General features: G+C 48.0%; 1 protein-coding gene across 2 annotated transcripts in view; it reads right to left on the reverse strand.

Annotated features, from left to right (window-relative positions):
• The window catches only part of ACOX2 (acyl-CoA oxidase 2), a 35,619-nt gene that overhangs the window by 10,064 nt on the left and 2,529 nt on the right, over positions 1–23,026 (reverse strand). For both annotated transcript variants that reach the window (XM_060022781.1, XM_060022782.1), the window contains 11 exons: positions 22,709–22,871; positions 22,347–22,498; positions 21,823–21,930; positions 19,588–19,707; positions 19,148–19,263; positions 18,272–18,444; positions 16,090–16,252; positions 8,501–8,691; positions 6,757–6,927; positions 4,164–4,269; positions 82–299 (listed from right to left, as the gene is read on the reverse strand). In XM_060022781.1, the coding sequence (XP_059878764.1) occupies positions 82–299; positions 4,164–4,269; positions 6,757–6,927; positions 8,501–8,691; positions 16,090–16,252; positions 18,272–18,444; positions 19,148–19,263; positions 19,588–19,707; positions 21,823–21,930; positions 22,347–22,498; positions 22,709–22,871 (1,681 nt within the window). The remainder of the gene's footprint in view (positions 1–81; positions 300–4,163; positions 4,270–6,756; positions 6,928–8,500; positions 8,692–16,089; positions 16,253–18,271; positions 18,445–19,147; positions 19,264–19,587; positions 19,708–21,822; positions 21,931–22,346; positions 22,499–22,708; positions 22,872–23,026) is intronic.

Genomic DNA, 23,026 nt, shown 5'->3' on the forward strand with positions numbered 1-23,026 from the left:
CCCCTTTTAACAAGGTTTTAGAGTTGAAGGTTTTGGAGTTTGAAGTGAACAAAGGGCTTAGGGCGAAGGGCAGCCACTCACCGGATGAGGAGGAGAAGGTCCAGGTAGGCTTTTCTCGCCACATCTATTTGGGCGCCGGATAGGAAGCCATCATGGAGAAAGTCGCCCGTGTTAGTCATGATGCCGTGTAAAGCATAGAGATCACAGAGGCGTTTGAGCACCTGCTGAATTGCTGGTTGATTTTCCAGTTTCTCCAGAGCTTCTGTAAAAATCTTCACAGTGACATAGTAGAGGTGTGCCTACAAAGACACAGAGATGCGTTAGCCTCTGATTTCTGCCTCGACAAGTCATCCTGGAAGTTCGGCAAAACTGCTGGAATAAGATTGCTGTGGCCATGTGTTTCCCAGCAGGCTGACAAGCAGCTGCCTTTCTACTAGCTCACCGCGTCTAACTGAGCCTTTTTGACAGGGGTATGTGCACGCGTGTGTGTGCACGCGTGTGTGTGTGCGCGTGCTGGGGGCTGGTGGGCTCTGGAACTTGGCCCTTAGTTTCCTCATTTTCCTTGGGCCACTCAAGTAGGTTTGAAAGCAGAGAGAGAGAATACAGCAGTATTGGAGGCTGACCTGGGGACAGTGGAGGACAGCACTGCTTTTCTCAAGAAAACAGCTACTTATTGTCTGCCGTGTTCAAGGCAGTGGTTGTGTGTGTGTGTGTGTGTGTGTGTGTGTATGTATGTGTGTGCCTTGAAGTGAGAGAATAGAGGTTCAAGATGTACACGAAATTTATCCTAGCTAGACTGTAAACTCCTTGAGATAAGCTATTTAGCCCGTATACAACAGTCCGGCTTCGTCGGTGGTTAAAATAATACTTTGATGCTGGTTGGTAAGTGACCACTGCCTTCATCTGGCGAGAACCCCCTCTGCCAGGCTTCTTCCCAGGGATGCCCTCTCCTCCACACAGCCCAGCAACTAAAGGTTTAACGCAGCCCGACCCAGCAGGAGGCTTTAAGGACCCTGCCTCCCTTAGGTCTGAAGTCCTTTCTGATTGGTGGCTGTTCCTGCCTTACTGGTTATTAAACCCTTCTCCCTAAGACAAATGCACATTATTTTTATCTGGTAGGATATACGAGTTCTATGGGAGGAGAGAGAAAAGGAGAGCATATATATTAGGTCTTCTCAAATTTTTATGTGTGTACAGATTACCTGGGGATTTTGTCAAAATGCAGATTTTGGAATAGCTCCCCAGTAATGCCCCTCCTGCTGGTAGTGACTTGAACTAGCAAGGCTTAGAGTGTCTCGAGGGATCAAAGGAATTTACCCGAGGGACAAGGAATGAGGGTAAAGTCATTCTTAGGCAGGGGAGAACTGCACGGGCACAGGGCTATACTTTCAGGAGGCTGCAGCAATTTAAGGGTAAGGTGAGGTGATGACAGGGAACTGTGAAAGTTAGGGTGGACGGGCAATAGGGACCCAGGTCGATGAAGGGCTGTGAATGACATGGTTGGGATTTTATTCTGTGGGGGTCAGGGGGCCACCAGAGTCTTCAACAGGCCAGTGACCTGATGAGGTTTCTCACTTGGAGTGGATCTGCCTTTCCCAGGGAGGCCTCACGTGGGTGCTAACAATACCACTTTGCCACCTGGACCTGGGGTGCTCACAGCCATGCTGGGTTTGCAGCATTTGAATATGGAAAAGGAGAAGATGTGCTCTGCTGCCTCTGCTGGGTCAGACAGCCCTTGGTGTTCAAACTGGACCCAGTTTGGCAAAGCTGGAGAGCCTCACTTTTTTCACTTAGGCCCTGTTCCCCTTTTCTAATCCGAGAGCCACATCCTTAAATTCTCAGGGACCTGGGTTTAAGAGTAGAGTGATGAAGAGCTGCCCAGGGGCCTCTGCCTCACAAAGCAGGAGGAGGACCAGAGAGAGGAAAGTGGCCTCTTCCTTTGGGCAAAGGCTGAGCCAAACCTCGGCACCATGCTCTGAACACAATGAACTTTATTTATTGTGTGTGTGTGTGTGTCTGTTTCAGTCTTGCTTCCTGCCTAATTTAGGGGTGGGGTGGGATGTGTAGCATTTATAGCCTAGGTGGCTCTTCAAGTTGTACAGGTATTAACTCATTGAATCTTCACAATAATCCTACAAGTTAGGTACTATCAGTAGCTCCATTTTGCAGATGAGGCGTCTGAGGCATTGAGGGATTAAGTTCCTTGCCTGCCCAAGCACTGGCTGGTGAGTGGTGGCAGTGAGGTCCAAACCAGGGTAGTCTGCCTCTCGGTCAAGTTTGTACTGTTAACCGCTGTGCTGTGTTGCCAAAGCCACCAGAGACTGAGGCGAGATTATAATGGGCTGGGACCAGAACTTAGGCCAGGGTCCGGTCCTCCTCCTCCACCCCTCTGCCACTGTCCCCCCCCCCCCCCCCCCCGCTGTGTTGCCATCACTCTACCTACACATTTGTGGTTTCCAGATGAGACCCAGTTGGGTACTTGAGGTTTCTGTAGAGTAGATGGCCTCCCAGAGCCCAAAGACCAGAAAGCGCAGATTTCCCTGCGCATTATGACTTTAGAGACTCGGCTTGGGCACCGCCTTCCCAGGAAGCCGCTCATCCTTAAAACTGAGGCTATGCTTACTTTCCCTCTCAGGTAACCCTGGCAAGCAGTGTCTGGTGCATGGCCGGCCATGGGTTTGGAAAGCAGGCGAATCATGGGCAGGTGTGGCTCCTTTTTAGGTGTCTGGTGAGAGCACAGCATTTGCTTACCCTCTTCTGTGTTGACCCGGACATTTGACACAGCAGGGGGTGCCTCTGTGACGGCCGGAGCGGAATGGAGGGTGGCAGAGTCAATACCGGCGCCGGCCGATGTGATGGAGGTGGCAGGTCACCAGGTGGCGCTCATGCCCAGCCTGCCTGACCAGCCCTGCCCTGCCCGACCCATGAGGGAGGCTGCAAAATGCTTCTGGGCTCCCCTGTTCTAGCCTGCTATTTTTGGGGCCTGCTGCCTGAGGATTGAAGGGAACGCCTTGGTTTTCCAGCTGTAGGTAGGGCCAGAGTCCCAGCTGCCTTAGCTAGAGCTCAGCAGTCATTCCTACCTCCTTCCTACCGCATTGCTCCCTGAAGCCCGTCCCTTTCTCCTACACCCTTAATATCTCTGCATCTACCCACTTCTCTCCGTGCCCTCTGGCAGATTCATGGTCTGGATCACCCTCAGCCCTTGCCCAGACTGCTGCTGCCTGCTCCGTACTGGCCTCTAGCCTCCAGTCCATTCCACCCCCTGAAGCCTGTATGATCCTTCTAGAATGAAACTGATCGCTTCGCTCCTCTGATACAGACCCTGCAGAGGCTTCCCACTGCAATGAGAAACAGAAGTCAGACTTCTCACAGTGGTGCAGAAGGTGCCAGGCCTTGCCTATCTTTCCTCCTCCCCTATCCTCCTTCCTGTCCTGGTTTGTCTTCTTCCTTTAGGTTCTCCTTGGAAGGATGTACATCTCCTCCCAAGCACCATGCCTTTTCTTGCCTCCTCCTTCTACACCTCCTCATCCCTTTGCTGGGACACCTTCCTGTCCAAAGCCACAGCCTCCACCCCTTGCCTGGTTAATTTCAGCCCATCCTTGCAGTCCTGGCCTATACGCCGCTTCTGAGAAGGCTTTCTGACTCCTCAAGCTGGGTAGACTTGCATCTGCTCTGGGATCTTGTGGCAGCCTGTATTTCCCCGTGACGGTGCTTTCCTGATCGCAGCCGTCTGTGGACGCTGTTGAGCCCCCAGTACCCAGCCTGATGGCTGATGTTGAGTGGGTGCTCAAATATTTGCTGACTGACTGTGAATTATGCGCAAACACAAAACGTAGTGGAAATGGAATCAGACATCTAAGGATTGCCTGTGGGGCTGAGGAGAGACTTGACCTGCTTTTCTATCTGGGAGGAAATATTTGAACAACCTGAAGCAAATCCAATAACACTGCCTCATTACACTTTTTCCCTAAGAGCTGCCAGTAAGATTGCTTTGGAGTTAAGTCCTTTAATTAAAATACCCTGGACTAAAGCCTTGAAAGTCAAATAAAGGCAGCCACTGAGCAGGGCTGGGGAATAATGGCAGAGTTCTGATTTTCTCAGCAGGACAACCTGCTGGGGAAACAAAACAGGTCTGTTTCAGCTTTAGCTGCTGGGCAGCTCACCTTGGCGGCCTGGAGGTGTATGACAGTGGTCTGGTTCCATGCCTCGTGCCTGTCAGCCCCAGATTGCATGAGAGTCTGTAAGTGATGCACTGAGTCCTTTATGAGCCTAAAGGCCAAAGAAAAAAGGTTCTGTTTTTGAACAAGTGGGGAAGAGATGGGTGGCATTTGGTCCCAGGCTGCCTGGGGTCCCACAGAAGTAGAAATAATACCAATTTATTGACCATTTGTTTGTGTTACAAACCTAAATACTTGGTATACGTTATCTCTTTAACCCTTTTAAGAGTAGGCATTCCCAATTTGCAGTGGGGAACACTGAGTGCTAGAGAGGCTAATTAACTGGTTCAGCGTCACGTAGCTAGTAAGGAGTGGAGCTGTTCTTAACCTCCCGGCTGTAAAGCCTCAGGGCCCGGGCACCATCCCTTCTTTCTAATGCAGACTCCATCCTGATACCAGTGTTTTCAGGCCATTCAACTGACTGACTTCCTATGGCTGAGCAAGGAGAGTGGTTTTCCTCTAAAGGCTGGTGAAGCCTGTCAGTCACCCAGTCTGCTCTAAGTTCTACCAAAGGGACCTTAAAAGAAAAGAAAAGAGGAGAAAAGAAAACCAATCCTTGTTCTCCAAACCACGAAATTGGTAATTTGCCATTTAGTTAACCTTTATTCTTTTATTTTCTATTCCCTGCCCATCCACTCATGACCCTTGGAATTTGTATGCAAAACAAACTGTTTATTAAGCAATACTTATTTTGCTTTGTCATGGGATAGATAAGCACATGTCACATTGAGTTCTAAGCAAAAAGCAATATACAGCCGTCCCTTGGTATCTCCGGGGGGATTGGTTCCAGGACCACCACAGATACCAAAATCGAGATACTCAAGTCCCGGTATAAAAGTGTAGTATGGTCACCCTCCTTATTCACAGGTTCTGCATCTGGGGATATGGAAGACCAACTTTGATGGCATTTTAATTACCCTGAGCAGCCTTATTTTGCCCGCCCCACTGCTCCAACTGAAATGTTAGTTCTGTGAGACCTGGGGTTTTTTTTTTTTCCCTACATTGGGTCTTCGTTGCTGCGTGCAGGCTTTCTCTAGTTGCAGCGAGCGGGGGCTACTCTTCGTTGCGGTGTGTGGGCTTCTCATTGCGGGGGCTTCTCTTGTGGAGCACAGGCTCTAGGCTCACGGGCTTCAGTAGTTGCAACATGCAGGCTCAGTAGTTATGGCTTGTGGGGTGTAGAGCGCAGGCTCAGTAGTTGTGGCGCACGGGCTCAGTTGCTCCGTGGCATGTGGGATCTTTCGGACCAGGGCTCGAACCCATATCCCCTGCATTGGCAGGCGGATTCTTAACCACTGTGCTACCAGGGAAGCCCGAGGCCTGGGCTTTTTGTCGGACTGGTTTACTGATAGATCCCTAGTGACTGGAACAGTGCCTGGCAGATTATAGGTACTAAATATTTGTGGAAAAACATAAATGAATGTCCCAAGTTGCTTGTGATCTTGAAATGACTATTAACCATCCCTGAGATCACAGGTTAGGATATAAGACCTCATATTATATAATGAAACTGTTTTTTCCAGGTTTTTTTGGTGTTTTAGTTGGGGAGGGGCTCAGAAGGTTTCCTTTCTAGGTAGCTAAATCTCTCCACCTTTTCCATGATGGTGTCTTTATTCCCAGCCCCCTGGCATGTTTGGACATTCCTGACATACAGTAAGTGTCCAACGATATTTGCTGGATGACAGAATGGAGGAGTCCTTGGTCTTGTCTGTGTTACCTGGAGCCTACTAGACCCTGGAAATAAACATATACTATCCCTTGTTATAGTCACATTTTTGAAAATTATTTTTAGATTGTGGGATATTTCGAATATGTGAGCACAGATGTCCCTCTGTATCCACAGTTTCCACATCTTCAAATTCAACCAAGAATCAAATATTTGGGAAAAAAACATTCTAGAAAGTTCCAAAAAGCAAAAATAGAATTTGCTGCATGCTGGCAACTATTTACATATCATTTACATTGTATTTACACCTATTTACATAATATTTACATTTTATTGGGTATTATAAGTAATCTAGAGATGATTTAAAGTAAATGGGAGGATGTGCATATGCAAATACCTACACATAATATTGCAAATCTGCAAATATCCCATTTTATAGAAGGGACTTGTGCATCCTGGGAGTTTGGTATCCGCAGGGGTCCTGGAACCAATCCCCTGCAGATACAGATGGATGGCTGTATTGCTTTATTTATTAGTATTTACGTACCAATACATATGTAGTATTTACATATGGGTACATTCTTTGTAATGCAAACCACAGTAAGAACCTAAAGATTTTAAAAATTCCTTGCACTGGCTAGAGGGGTGATGTCTTCCTACTATCTTGACCAGGATGGGGAAGTGATAGTGGTCCATGGCTGACAGGTGAATTCTCCTTTCTGCCCCTGGTGGCAGGAGCTGAGAGGACTGAGGAGGTTGGGGAAGGGGGTGGTTTTTGGAAGAGTATCCTAGAATGTCCACCCAGCCAGTCCCAAAGGCCTTAGTGGGAAGGAGCCTGCCCCCAGGTGGGATGGTTGATTTCTTAGCTTGGCTTACCTGGCTGCCACGTGTGCCCAGGCCGTGGTGTAAAGCTCTGGGTGGAGGAAGTCGGCTACATTTTGGGCTGGGCACTTGGCCAGGTCAGGTGCAGTCAGGTATGCAACAGACTGAGGGAGAGACCTCTGTGATGTGGACTCCTGAGCCTGCAGGTAGCTCTTCACCAGAAACCTAGGGGGCAGGGGTACCAGCAGGTGAGAGGGTGGGGAGCCCTGAGGGACAGCCCAGCACCCCTCTCCCAGCGTCATGCACTCTTACGCTCCCCGTGGGAGAACCAGGGCCACCCACTTTCTTTCCCAGGTCCCTACTGATAGCTACTCTTCACTCAAAAGCCGAAATGCATCCCGAGGCTGTAGCTTCTTTCACAGTGAAATGGAGCTGGAGCTGTAGACTGCAGACATTCTCAGACCATGAACATAAATTCTTTTGATACCTGAACAAACAGAATCTTTTCTCTTGGTTAAGATCTTATGATTCGGGGATTTATGATGAATTGTACAGTGATGGCGGAAATTAAATTTTCTTAGCTCATAAAAGGATAGATGCAAGATTGCAAGCATGCATAGGAGAACTACAGGTGACTCTTAGCTTCTTCCTTGTGCTAATCCAATGGTTAGCGGCTCTGGGTCAGACAACCCTGGATTCCTCTGCAGCTCCATGCAGACCTGTGTGACCTCACTTCCCTCAGCCTCAGTGCCTCCATCTCTAGATAAGGATGGGGTCACCTGAGAGGGGGTTTGGGAAAACTGAATGAGATGATATTTGCAGAGCACTTGGCACAGTGCGGGGCATAGAGTATCTAATACATGATTTTGTATTCCTTTTGTAATTTGAAAAGAAAAAACAAATGTTGTATGTTTAAAATTTTTTTAAAGAAATGTTACCTAGCCAATTTGCCAGCAGGTCCTTTCTCCCTGCCTGGAGAAGTATTTGGCCTGTCTACTCACCTGAGATAGACGCACGTGAAAGGCCTGGTCAGCCACAAGACCCACAGACATAAGAGAGAGAGAAAGAAACCGCCTGTTGCGGGGAGGGGGGATCAGCCATTCCTCCCTGCCTTTCAGGTTGGAGCCTCCTGGTGCAGACCCTGTGCTGAACCTGGGGATGCTACAGTGAACAAGGCCGGCAGACTCCCTGCCCTCAAGGCCCGTCACACAAAAAGAGACGCAGTGGGGGGGCATCTGAAGGAAGTGTCATTTTAGCTGAGACCTGAAGATGAGGAGGAGCCTGGTGGTGGAGAGGATTAGGGGGAGGGAAGTGAGTGTGCAGGCCCCGAAGAAGAAACGTGTGGCTGGCAAAGTGAGCAGAGGAGAAGGTTGTGAGAGGATGGAGGGGAGGCAGGGGCCATGTCTTAAGGTCCTTGCAGGCCACAGTGTGGACTGTGGCATTTTCCTGTGAGCTGTGGGAAGCCATTGAAGAATTTCAAGCAAGGGAAAGATGTGATCTTCTTTAGGCTTCAAAAAAATCCCCCTGGCTGCCTGTGGAGGAAGGACAGAAGTGGGGCAGGGTGGAAGCAGCTGACCAGTGAGGAGATTGATGTTGTCCCGGTGGAGGGTGTGGCAGCCTGGCTGGGAGCTGCATGAGTCTGGGGAGAATGGATGGATTGGAGACATAATGTGGGAGTTGGACAGTCTGCAGACGGTGGTCCCCAAAGTCTGCTCCTTCTGTGGGCATCAGATGGTGCTTCAACCCAGGCAGAAGCTTGGTGGGGTCCCTGAGGGTTGGACAGAGACGTGGGCCTTACCTGGCTGTCTGCAGGTAGAGCACCGTGTTCTCACCCTCGTAGGTGCAGGAGGCTGTCACTCTGGTGACCAGGGAGGGCAGGCCGCTCAGCTTCGAGTAGCCATGTCCACCACAGGCCCTGCGGCACAGCTCAGCTCCCTGGACGCAGAAGTCCGACACCAAGGCCTTCATACCTGCACTCAGTGCGTGAAGCTGCAAAAACAGGAAGGGGGTCAGGTGGCCTAAGGGGCCCTTCAGTTACAGCCATGCTTGCCACTCATGGAGCACCCACTCTATGCTGAGAACAGCTCTGTGAGATAAGAACTGTTTCCTCAGCTCACAACTTTATGAATGAGAAGACTGAGACTCGGGTTACGTGACTCACCCAAGGTCATAAAAAGAGGCAGTGTTGCTGTAGGGGCAATAAGAACGAAGGAAAACTGTCTAGACCAGTGTCTCCAGGATCTTGGGAAGAGAGTGCTTCTAGGATTGGTCTCGCCATTATCCAGGAGCTGTGGATTTTGCTGGCAGGCAGAGGTTTTGGAGGGCTTGTCTGTGAGGATGCAGGTCCACCATCAGCCCACTGCTCTGGGTTGTAGGAGGGGCTGCCAGGCAGCCAACCTGGTTTGAGTTTTTGGTTCTTGAAAGCCCTTACCCATCTTTCACACTTTCAAGTCCTTGGGAGGAAGGGTCATGTCCCTTAACCTCTCTGTGCTTCACTTTCCTCATCTGTAAAATGGGTATACAGATGGTGCCTGCGGTACAGTTGGAAGGATTACTGAAGCAATGCTTACAAAGCACAGAGCCTGGACAGACCAAATCTGTATGTAAGGCCACCGTCCTTTATCTGAGAATCTTGGGTCCAGATGCGTTTTGTAATCAGATATGTTTTGAATTTTAGAAAGGTAAAGCAGCGCATTTAAGGTAGATTATATATAATACCCCTAGAGGAGTCCAGGGAGACCCTAGTGATCCAATGTATTAATATTTTCGGCTGCAAAATGTATTCACACTCAGTGGGATAAATCAGGTTAATTCAGGTCAAATTGTGCCACCAAATGAGTTCTAAATGACTTTTGGTTTTCAGAGCTTTCCAGGTTTCAGAGACACACCAGGGGGGACTTCCCTGGTGGCACAGTGGTTAAGAATCTGCCTGCCAGTGCAGGGGACACGGGTTTGATCCCTGGTCTGGGAAGATCCCACATGCCGCAGAGCAGCTAAACCTGTGTGCCACAAGTACTGAGCCTGTGCTCTAGAGCCTGCGAGCCACAACTACTGAGCCTGCGTACCACAACTACTGAAACCCGTGCCTAGAGCCCCTGCTCCGCAACAAGAGAAGAGAGATTGGTTCAAGATGGTGAAGTAGGAGGACATGAGCTCACTTCTTCTTGCGGGAGCACTGGAATCACAACTAATTGCTGAACAGTCATCAACAGAAAGACACTGGAACTCACCAAAAAAGTTCAAGATACCCCACATCCAAAGACAAAGGAGAAGCTGCAATGAGACAATAGAAGGGGCGCAATCACAATAAAATCAAATCCCATAACCGCTGGGTGGGTGAGTCACAAGCTGGAGAATACTTATACCACAGAAGTCCACCCACTGGAGTGAAGGTTCTGAGCCCCACGTCAGGCTTCCCAACCTGGGGGTCTGGCAAAGGACCTGGGAGGAGGAATTCCCAGAGAATCAGACTTTGAAGGCTAGTGGGATTTGATTGCAGGACTTCAACAGGACTGGGGGGAAACAGAGCCTCCACTCTTGGAGGGCACACACAAAGTAGTGTGCACATCAGGACCCAGGGGAAGGAGCAATGACCCCATAGGAGACTGAACCAGACCTACCTACTAGTGTTGAAGGGTCTCCTGCAGAGGCAGGGGTTGGCTTGGCTCACTGCGGGGACAAGGACACTGGAAGCAGAAGATCTGGGAAGTACTCCTTGGCATGAGCCCTCCCGGAGTCTGCCATTAGCCCCACCAAAGAGCCTGTAGCCTCCAGTGCTGGATCATCTCAGGCCAAACACCCAACAGGGAGTGAACTCAGCCCCACCCATCAGCAGACAAGCAGATTAAAGTTTTACTGAGCTCTGCCCACCAGAGCAACACCCAGCTCTACCACCACCAGTCCCTCCCATCAAGAAGCTTGCATAAGCCTCTTAGATAGCCTCATCCACCAGAGGGCAGACAGCAGAAGCAAGAAGAACTACAGTCCTGCAGCCTGTGGAAAGAAAACCACATTCACAGAAAGATAGAGGACTATGTACCAGATGAAGGAACAAGATAAAACCCCAGAAAAACAACTAAATGAAGTGGAGACAGGCAGCCTTCCAGAAAAAGAATTCAGAATAATGATAGTGAATATGATCCAGGACCTCGGAAAAAGAATGGAGGCAAAGATTGAGAAGATGCAAGAAATGTTTAACAAAGACCTAGAAGAATTAAAGAACAAACAAACACAGATGAACAATTCAATAACTGAAATGAAAACTACACTAGAAGGAATCAATAGCAGAATAACCGAGGCAGAAGAACAGATAAGTGACCTGGGAGACAGAATGGTAGAATTCACTGCCACAGAACAGAATAAAGAAGAAAGAATGAAAAGAAATGAAGACAGCCTAAGAGACCTCTGGGACAACATTAAACACACCACATTCGCATTTTAGGGGTCCCAGAAGGAGAAGAGAGAGAGAAAGGACTAGAGAAAATATTTGAAGAGATTATAGTCGAAAACTTCCCAAACATGGGAAAGGAAATAGCCACCCAAATCCAGGAAGTGCAGAGTCCCAGGCAGGATAAACCCAAGGAGAAACACACCAAGACACACAGTAATCAAATTTACAAAAATCAAAGACAAAAATTATTAAAAGCAACAAGGGAAAAATGACAAATAACATACAAGGGAACTCCCATAAGGTTAAAAGCTGATTTCTCAGCAGAAACTCTACAAGCCAGAAGGGAGTGACACGATATACTTAAAGTGATGAAAGGGAAGAATGTACAACCAAGGTTACTCTACCAGGCAAGGATCTCATTCAGATTCGACAGAGAAATCAAAAGCTTTACAGACAAGCAAAAGCTAAGAGAATTCAGCACCACCAAACCAGCTCTACAACAAATGCTAAAGGAACGTCTCTAAGTGGAAAACACAAAAGAAGAAAAGGACCTACAAAAACAAGCCCAAAACAATTAAGAAAATGGTAATAGGAACATACATATCGATAATTAACTTAAATGTAAATGGATTAAATGTTCCAACCAAAAGGCATAAGCTTGCTGAATAGATACAAAAACAAGACCCATATATATATATATATATATATATACATATATATGCTGTCTACAAGAGACCCACTTCAGACCTAGGGACACATACAGACTGAAAGTGAGAGAATGGAAAAAGGTATTCCATGCAAATGGAAATCAAAAGAAAACTGGAGTAGCAATACTCATTTCAGATAAAATAGACTTTAAAGTAAAGAATGTTACAAGAGACAAGGAAGGACACTACATAATGATCAAGGGATCAATCCAAGAAGAACATATAACAATTATAAATATATATGCACCCAACATAGGAGCACCTCAATACATAAGGCAACTGCTAACAGCTATAAAAGAGGAAATCGACAGTAACACAGTCATAGTGGGGGACTTTAACACCTCACTTACACCAATGGACAGATCATCCAGACAGAAAATTAATAAGGAAATACAAGCTTTAAATGACACGGTACACCAGATAGATTTAATTGATATTTATAGGACATTTCATCCAAAAACAACAGATTACACTTTCTTCTCAAGTGCACACGGAACATTCTCCAGGATAGATCACATCTTGGGTCACACATCAAGCCTCGGTAAGTTTAAGAAAATTGAAATCATATCAAGCATCTTTTCTGACCACAGCACTATGAGATTAGAAATAAATTACAGGGAAAAAAACCCATAAAAAACACAAACACGTGGAAGCTAAACAATACATTACTAAATAACCAAGAGATCACTGAAGAAATCAAAGAGGAAATCAAAAAATACCTAGAGACAAATGACAACAAAAGCACGATGATCCAAAACCTATGGGATGCAGCAAAAGCAGTTCTAAGAGGGAAGTTTATAGCAATACAATCCTACCTCAAGAAACCAGAAAAATCTCAAATAAACAATCTAACCTTACACCTAAAGGAACTGGAGAAAGAAGAACAAAGAAAACCCAAAATTAGTAGAAGGAAAGAAACATAAAGATAAGAGCAGAAATAAATGAAATAGAAATAAGGAAAACAATAGCAAAGACCAATAAAACTAAAAGCTGGTTCTTTGAGAAGATAAAATTGATAAACCTTTAGCCAGACTCATCAAGAAAAAGAGGGAGAGGACTCAAATCAGTAAAATTAGAAATGAAGAAGGAGAAGTTACAACAGACACCGCAGCACATCAAAAGAGACTACTACAAGCAACTCTATGCCAATAAAATGGACAACCTGGAAGAAATGGACAAATTCCTAGAAGGTATAACCTTCTAAGACTGAACCAGGAAGAAATAGAAAATAACAGACCAATCACAAGTAATGCAATTGAAACTGTGATTAAAAATCTTCCAACAAGCAAAAGTCCAGGACCAGATGGCTTCATAGGTGAATTCTATCAAACATTTAGAGAAGAGCTAACACCCATCCTTCTCAAACTCTTTCCAAAAACTTGCAGAGGAAGGAACACTCCCAAACTCATTCTATGAGTCCCCCATCACCCTGATACCAAAACCAGACAAAGATTCTACAAAAAAAGAAAATTAGAGACCAATATCACTGATGAATATAGATGCAAAAATCCTCAACAAAATACTAGCAAACAGAATCCAACAACACATTAAAAAGATCATACACCGTGATCAAGTGGGATTTATCCCAGGGATGCAAGGATTCCTCAATATACACAAATCAATCAATGTGATACACCATATTAACAAATTGAAGAATAGCAACTGTATGATCATCTCAATAGATGCAGAAAAAGCTTTTGACAAAAGTCAGCACCCATTTATGATAAAAACTCTCCAGAAAGTGGGCATAGAGGGAACCTACCTCCACATAATAAAGACCATATATGACAAACCCACAGCAGGAATCATTCTCAGTGGTGAAAAACTGAAAGCATTTCCTTTAAGATCAGGAACAAGACAACAATGTCCACTCTCGCCACTATTATTCAACATAGTTTTGGAAATTTTAGCCACGGCAATCAGAGAAGAAGAAATAAATGGAATCCAAATTGGAAAAGAAGAAGTAAAACTGGATCACTGTTTGCATATGACATGATACTATACATAGAGAATCCTAAAGATGCCAACAGAAAACTACTAGACCTAATCAATGAATTTGGTAAAGTTGCAGGATACAAAATTAATGCACAGAAATCTCTTGCATTCCTATACACTAAACAATGAAGGATCAGCAAGAGAAATTAAGGAAACAATCCCATTCACCATTGTAACAGAAAGAATAAAATACCTAGGAATAAAGCTATCTAAGGAGGTAAAAGACCTGTACTCAGAAAACTATAAGACACTGAGGAAAGAAATCAAAGATGATAGCAACAGATGGAGAGATATACCATGTTCTTGGTTTGGAAGAATCAATATTGTGAAAATGACTATACTACCCAAAGCAATCTACAGATTCAATGCAATCCCTATCAAATTATCAGTGGCATTTTTTACAGAGCTAGAACAAAAAATCTTAAAATTTGTATGAAGACACAAAAGACCCCGAATAGCCAAAGCAATCTTGAGGGAAAAAAACAGAGCTGGGGGAATCAGACTCCCTGACTTCATACTATACAACAGAGCCACAGTAATCAAGACAATACAGTACTGGCACAAAAACAGAAATATAGATCAATGGAACAGGATAGAAAGCCCAGCGATAAAACCACACTCCTATGGTCAGCTAATCTATGAAAAAGGAGGCAAGGATATACAATGGAGAAAAGACAGTGTCTTCAATAAGTGGTGCTGGGAAAACTGGACAGCTACATGTAAAAGAATGAAATTAGAGCACTCCTTAACACCATACACAAAAATAAACTCAAAATGGATTAAAGACCTAAATGTAAGGCCAGACATTATAAAACTCTTAGAGGAAAACATAGGCAGAACACTCTTGACATAAATCACAGCAAGATCTTTTTTGACCCACCTCCTAGAGTAATGGAAATATAAACAAAAATAAACAAATGGGACCTAATGAAACTTCAAAGCTTTTGCACAGCAAAGGAAACTATAAACAAGATGAAAAGACAACCCTCAGAATGGGAGAAAATATTTGCACATGAATCAACAAAGGATTAATCTCCAAAATATATAAACAGCTCATGCAGCTCAATATTAAAAAAGCAGACAACCCAATCAAAAAATGAGCAGAAGACCTAAATAGTCATTTCTCCAGAGAAGACATGCAGATGGCCAAGAGGCACATGAAAAGCTGCTCAACATCACTAATGATTAGGGAAATGCAAATCAAAACTACAATGAGGTATCACCTCATACCAGTTAGAATGGGCATCATCAGAAAATCTACAAACAACAAATGCTGCAGAGGGTGTGGAGAAAAGCGAACCCTCCTGCACTGTTGGTGGGAATGTAAATTGATACAGCCACTATGGAGAATAGTATGGAGGTTCCTTAAAAAACTAAAAATAGAATTACCATATGACCCAGCTATCCCACTACTGGGCATACCTAGAGAAAAGCATAATTCAAAAAGACAAATGCATTCTAATGTACATTGCAGCACTATTTACAATAGCCAGGACATGGAACCAACATAAATGTCCATTGTCAGACGAATGGATAAAGAAGATGTGGTACATATATACAATGGAGTATTACTCAGCCATAAAAAGGAACGAAATTGGGTCATTTGTAGGGATGTGAATGGACCTAGAGACTGTCATATGGAGTGAAGTAAATCAGAAAGAGAAAAACAAATATCGTATATGAACGCATATATGTGGCATCTAGAAAAATGGTACAGATGCACCCATTTGCAAGGCAGAAATAGAGACACAGATGTAGAGAACAAACACCAAGGGGGGAAAGCGGGGTTGGGGGTGGTGTGATGAATTGGGAGATTGGGATTGACATGTATACACTAATATATATCAAATAGATAACTAATAAGAACCTGCTGTATAAAAAAAAATAAAATTAAAAAAAAAATAGAGAAGCCACTGCAATGAGAATCCCACGCACCGCAAGGAAGAGTAGCCCCCACTCGCCGCAACTAGAGAAAGCCTGCGCGCAGCAACGAAGACCCAGCACAGCCAAAAATAAATAAATAAATAAATTTATAAAAACAAAAAAACACACTAGGGATTGTGCACCTGTGTTCTATACACTATCTGCGATCATTTCCTCTAACATGTTTGGAGCTTCCTGGGGGCCAGTTGTAGGTGGATTTATATGTCAGGGTACAGTTCACCTGGGATGCTGGAAGTCTGCAGAGGGAGAAAGTGGAAAGAGCCCATGGGGGCAGGATTGGGGCTGCTTCCCAGTGGGAGGACCATTTCAGCCATGGTCCCAGCTCCTGCCCCCCAGAGAAAGCAGGTATACCTCAGGCAGGAGTCTGAAGTCTCTGTCCAAAATGGAACTGTAGGAGCGATGGAAGAATTCCAAGAGGCTCTTTGCCACGAAGTGGAATGCATAGGCCTTGGCCAGTGGAGGAAAGAGTTTCTGCTGCTGCGTCTGGTAGTCCAGGACTTTTGCCTCTGGGTCACTGAGGGGAAGAAAAGCAGAAGATTTGCTACCTGCCACATCCATCTTCCCATATTCCCAGTGCCATAAAATCCTTAAAAACGGACAGTTTTTTATAGCTCACTGCAAAATTTGACGTAGACTGACGTGTCGCTAGTAATAATCTTAAAATTCCATCTAACATGAATATCCACACATTTCACTGTAGAAATATTAACATGTCCGCTTATGGGTGCTGCCCGTTGTGGAGGTTTACAGTATACGCACTGTATTAACCTGCTAAAAATCTGGAAAGTTCTGAATTCCAGCAGATCTGGCCTCAAGGATTTTGGGTGAGGGGTTGTGGCCCTGAAGCCCTGATTATTTGAACCTTGACCTTTCACTGTCCAGGTGCATGTGCTGTGTGCTGGGAAATATGTGGAACCTAATTGATAACTGAGGATGTGAACTTGGGTTGGATGGAATTCCGAGGTAGGGTTTGCACCCGCCATGTCCGTTGCTGTGTTCTCAGTGCTGGAGACTCTGATCAGCATTAGGGGCCTTCGGTAACTATTAGTGGATTGAAACAGAGTGTGAATGTGAGACGCCTCCCGTGGCTGATGGGGAGAAACCTGGTGTCTCTTCTCTGGGCCAGCAGCCCCTCACCTGGACGTGTACTATTATAACCATCCCAGTCTTATGCAACCCAGAAGACTGGGCTCCGACAGGATATCATTGGCAATACCTCCTTCCCAGCTCCCCTGTCCCCCAGAGAAGACTCCCTCAGCCCGGGATTCTGAAGCCAGGCTGGCTGAGGGTGATTTGGGTTTGCCAGTAAAGGACCCTGGGCTGAGGGCCTGGCATGCTTCACTGCATTTCAGCCCTAGCACCACCCTGGAAGAGCGTTTTTGTCACGCCCATTTAGTTGACGAGGAAGCTGAGGGACAAAGAGGTGGGGTGGCTAATCTAACCTCCCGGAAGTGGCGGAGCTGAGGGTGGCACCGGGTCTGCCTGGTGTTCGACCCTCAGCCCGTTTTGCGTTAGAGAACTCTGGATCCTTGAGCCCATGGTGTGGAATACCACCGGCCTCTTGAGCCAGACATCCTCAAGTTCCAGTCCTGGTAACCTCACTCTTTCCTTTACAAGTGAGAAGATAGGCCCAGAGAGGGCAAAGGACTTGCCAAGGGGCGCTTACTATAGTTGGGGCGAGAACTGCCAGGTTAAAGCTCGTCTCTGCTCCATGAGTTCGGTCAGTTATGCTGTGTCCAGCCCCACCCTCTCTCCCTGTGCTCATGCTGCGGCCCCATATGCCCAGGCTCCAGTTTGCTGCATGCTGGGTATGTGCCCATTTGGGACATATGTATCCTAAAAAATTATTTGTTTACCTAAAATTGAAATGTAACTGGCAGTCCTGTATTTTTATTTGCTGAATCTGATAACCTTGTGTGTGTGTGTGTGTGTGTGTGTGCACATGCGTGTGTACACATACTCACATCAAAGCAGAGGGTACAGTGAGCCCTTTGGTGCCATGGAGTAGAGCTATTAGCCAGACAGAACCACATACAACAAAATGGGTGCAGGCGTGGACGTACAGAATCAACTGTAGCCAAATACAGTCTGACGTGACAGCTGGGTTTTTCCAGACACGGTCACTCACTGGGCAGACAGAACAATCTCGGGAGCCCCATTCACCCACAGCTTGGTGCCCAGCCGATCCAGATACACTCAGCCAGTCACAGCCATACCCAACTGGGAAACAGTCCGAGTTTGTTGGACAGACTGAGTCAGATCTGGTGGTACAGGGCCAGAGACACAAGATCACACAGAGCCTGATGGGGCCAGACACTGACAGACATAGGTTGGGCCAGCTGGTCAGCCTGGATTAGAGAGCCAGATAGAGACCCCACAGACCCGATGGGCCAGGTCCAGGCGGATGTGTGTGCAAGGGGGGGGGTAACGTGTGCTCCCAGCACCCCACTCTGGCAGAGGGTTGGTGTCAGGGGGTAGGCACTGTGGGATCGAGGTAGCCCGGGCTGCGGTGGCTCCTCTGGGCGGCGCTTGCCTGGGCTGGAGCCGGGATTGGTGGCGTATGACGGAGTAGCGGATGGCAATGACACAGGCCTTCTGCAGCAGTGGTATGACCTCGTTTGATAGCATGTCCACCCGCACCACCACCATGCTGAGGTAGTTGCTCTTTGCTGTTCCGAGCTTGATGTAGGTACCATCTGGCAAGACCTGGTAGACCAAGGACAGGCAGTGGGTCTGAGCCAGGGCTCCCCAGCCTTCCCCACACCCAGAACTGTGGCCCTCCATGCCCTGAAAGCACCACGGTCCTCAAACGGCTCACCCGGGATAGACACAGCCAGCCGCCAGCCAGAATGTGCTGGTGTGACCACGCTGATTCTTAAAACTGAAACGCTCCTGTGCTTGTTGCTACATAGCCGCTGCCCGAGTGTCTTGGTTCACTGCTCCTCTCCTGTGACACTCCAGGCCTCCCCACAATCCACAGCTCCCCACACTTCCATGGTAACGCCTGGCAAAATGGAGAGCTCCAGAACTTGCTCCAGCACTTGGCTGCTGGCTGTGCAGTGACTGGCTGTGTCCAGGCTGCGCTGTAGGTCGATATGCACATCGTCCTCAGCCCGTTCCTCTTTTCCTCAGATTGCCTTGCCACCCTACCCCACGATTGCGCTGCCACCCCACGAGGTGAGCATTTACCCATGAGAACTCTGAGGTTCAGAGAGGCCACGTGACTGGCCCCAAATCATAAAGCTCCTAAGCTGGGGTTTTACTCAGGTGTGTGGGACACCAGAGCCTCTCTGGGAGGGGTGCCCCAAACTCAGCGCTGTGGAGAAGGGCCCGGAGGCAACAGCAGCCTACAGGGTGCCTCTGTCCCCTCTCCAGGCAGTGCAGGCTTGCAGCCTCCCCGGGACCCCACCTGTGCAAAGCGGCTCAGCATGTTCTCCCTGGGGATGCGCACATGGTCCAGTTGCAGGAAGCCATTATCCGAGTGGTCAAAGTCCATCTTGGGCCCAATGTCTCCAACGGTGATTCCTAGGAGGAGACAGAGGTAGGAACGTCCATCAGCTGAGTGCTTGTGTGTTAGGTACCAACACCCACATTCCAGCTCATCTGAGCCTGCCAGCAGCCTGTGACATTGGGGTTATCATACCTGTTTGCAGGTGACCAAGCTGAGGTCAGGTGCTGGGCCTTGCTCATAGTCATCAGGCCAGTTAGCGCCAGGCCTGTACAACTGGACCCCTCCCTGCCCAAGGGAGACATGCCCCAGTTTCTCCCATGGACCTCTGGGGCCCCCAGGACAGGGAGTCCTGGTGGGGTCTCCTGGCAGGGGTCCTGGAGGAAGCAGCATGAGCTTACCGGGCAGTGGGCTGTGGTCCTCGAGACTCCGGATGGGCACAATAAAGGCATGCATGCCCTGCTGGGCTCCTGAGCAGATCAGCTGGGCCTGGACCAGGGCATGGGTGGCCGACCGTCCCACTGAGGGTAGAGAGGTGAGAAGCCCAGCGTGATCCCTGATGTACAGAGCAGGCAGGCTAACCCTCCCCATCAGGACCCTGGGTGTGGGCCTAGTCTGTGAGGACCAGTGTGGTGGTACGGGAAGGGCAGGACACTCTGTGAGGCTGGAATGGGGCTTTGTTTGAACTACCTTGGAGGGTGTGGGTCAGGGGAGGATGCACGAGGAGCCTGGAGGACAGAGGGTGTTTTCTAGCGGAGCCGCACAGGACAGGGTATGCGAGGCAGAGGGAACAGCCTGCTCAGAAGCTTGAGGACTGGACTGGCTTGGTGGGGCCAGGCAGCCAAGGGGTGCTTGGTCAGGATACCCCTTGATTCATAAGGCCTTTACTCGTCCTTGGAAATGACTGGAATCATCCAGAGAGCTTTAATGTGAGTGTCTGGCTCTAGAATGCACTGGGTTGGTGGCTGGAGATACAGGGGGTTCTGTCTAAACGCAGGTTTGTATAGGAACCACCCTACGATACAGGCAGGATCCCCATGGGCTAGGGAAGGCTCAAGGAGGCTGATGGAGATCTTGAGGGGACGAAAGCCCTCTATGCCCTCTGGCCGCTCTTTCTTCCAAAGGCAAAGCTTGACAAAGGCTATGGATTTTAATGAAATCACCCCAAATGGAGCAATCTGGAAAAGCTCTGCATCTTTTAAAACTTGATCTTACTACAGTCTTCTGACTGAAGTGTGTGCTCTTGAGTCATTTCCTTTGGAATCAAGGAGACAGGATTTTTATATCATAGCTGCTGGGGTACGTATGTCAGGATCTGTGGTCAGAACATGGGTCCCAAGTCATAGGGAGATGTGTGCATTGCTGCCCACCCTAGCAGATGGGCGCCTTTGAGACCTCAAAGAGTCCCTGTTCACAAAGAGGGGGAACTACCCCCAAAGAGCCAAACAAACCTAGCAGCGACTTGCAAAGGGCACTGTGAAATAAACAAGCTTGCATTTTTTCTGTCCTCAAAAACTTCTTAATGACTCTCTCTGCCATCAGCCTAATAATATGAATACAGACAGCTAGCATTTACCAAAATCCAGGTGGTACCGCCTCTGTGCTGGTGCTTTGCGGTCTTTGCAGGACAGGTAAGCTGAAGTCCCATTTTCCAGAAAAGGAAACTGAGGCTCAGAGAACGGAGTGATGTGCTCAAGGTCACTGGCCTGAACGGGGCAGAGCCCAGGTTTGAACCCTGCCTGATTTCAAAAGCTGGTTTCTTTTTTTCTGCAGTTTTGTCAGTGGTCATTGATCACCACGCCCCACCTCCCCGCCCCGAGCATCGCTCTCTTATTCCTCTGGCCTGTCTCTCCACTTCTCTCTCCTTCTCTCAGTCTTTCTCCCTCTCTGCTTGTCTCTCACCTCTCCCTCTCTCTCTTTCTGCTTTAGTTGGACTCCTCACACTTGTTGTATTTTTTTTTCCCCATATAAGTGTTCACCTAATGGGTCCCCAAGTGCTACAGATGTATCCTCAGAGATGTATTCTCAAATCAGAGGAAAAGGGCCCTGGTGGAACCCTGCTCCTTGGGGCTTGGCAAATCACTGAGACTCTGGGAAGCACGGTGGGTGCGGCCTGCACCTGGTGGCCACAGGGGGTGGTGTGGCACCGGTGGCTTGATTGGCGCTGGGGGTGGGCCTGAGCCCTTCTGAGTGTCTGGAGCAGGGGAAGGGAGGGACGTTTTTCGCATTGACTGTACCCTGTGTGCTGGCTGGTGGCAAGCTTAATCATTAACTTGGGAGATGAGAGGAACAGGGGCTGTGGCGAGTGCTGTGTGTGGAGGGTGTGGGGGCAGTGTGCATGTGAGAGAGACCTTGACCGTCAGCCCCCAAAGTTTGGGTCAGTTTCCTCAGCTATTTCAAAGTTCCCTTGGCGGCCTCTCAGCCACTCACTGATGAAATTCTTCGTATCCCGTTTTACTACGTAAGAACCTGGGGCTCAGGGAGACGTATTCACTTGCCCAAGGTCACCAGCCTAGAACAGGGAATCAACCTGAGGTCTGTTGAACATCAAAGTCAGTGCTATTCTGCGGTCCAGCTTTGTTCTCCTTGGGGACAGATGGCGGGGGTTGGGGGGGATGAAGGGATACTATACTCACGGTCCCCAGGCCACCATTTGATGGCAGTCAGCGTGGGGCTGTGCACCACAAACTCCTGGGTGGCTGCATCGTAGGTGGCTTCAGTCTCCAGGCCCTGAAGATATGTCCCTGGGCATCAAGGAGGGGGGTTAGACATTGGGCCATGGTTGGAATCTCACCGGGGGCGCAGTGTCTAGGTCGGCCTGGAGCCCCCAGTCGTCAGTGCAGTATGGAGTCGGGGTAGCTCCCAGCTGTACTCACAGGCATTTCTCTCCTTTCACCGGTGGGCTCTTTGGGGGACACATGGCCAGCCCATGATAGGGAATGGTGGCTGACATTTCCAGAAGGAACACCTTGCCTCACCACTAGATCATCAATATGTTCGTGTAAATTAGAAAAAATCACCCCCTCCTCAAGACCTTTAACTGCCACCTGCTGTAACATCTTCATATCAAATATATAAATCTGTGACTAGTGAGATGTGAATGGGCCCTCTGGAACTGTGCCGTGCACACCTGTACACTGCACCCAGAGCCCTGGCTCACCGTGCCCCAGTTCTGTCTGGGCGTATGTCGCAAGGATCTGTAACTTGTTGCAGAGTGGGTCCCACTTGGCAATCTGCTCCTCTGAGCCGAGGCTCCTGAGCGCTTTCTGGAAGACGAATTGTAACGCTAAGCCCAGATCTCCAGAAAGGCTTCTGCAGGGGAGAGACACAGTGGTTGAACAGCCCATTGGAGACAAGGGCCCCGGTACCCTCAGGCTGGCAGGGTGCAGGAGGGAAGGGGCACCTGATATCCTTCTTTCCCAACAGGTAGTACCTTTGTTGGGGAAAATAGCTCATGGGCTGGGTTTTCTGGGGGGTCCCAGGTGAATTCCTCTCTGGTGGGGTTGCCCTGGGTGTGAGCACCTGTTAGCGTAATATAATTCACGACTGTCTTCAGACCAGCCCAGGCGCTGTGCTAACATCTGGACGTGGAATTTCTTCTTAATGGCGGCTTCATAACGTTCATTCTGGGTCATGAAATAATTATCCTTCAGGCTAAGCTCTGGGTCACTGTGGATGATGCTTTCTGTCAGGGACAGAGAACAGAGAGAGGGCTTAGAGTCCTGGGTGAGGTTCCTGGTACCTTCAAATCTTCCCATCCCCTTGCCTCATGGATGTGGAAAGGAAGTCAGACATTGCTGTCATTTTACAGATGCAATGAATGAGGTCCAGAGGTGGCAA

The sequence above is a fragment of the Delphinus delphis genome, chromosome 10, assembly GCF_949987515.2.
Source record: "Delphinus delphis chromosome 10, mDelDel1.2, whole genome shotgun sequence".
Classification (NCBI taxonomy): Eukaryota; Metazoa; Chordata; class Mammalia; order Artiodactyla; family Delphinidae; genus Delphinus; species Delphinus delphis.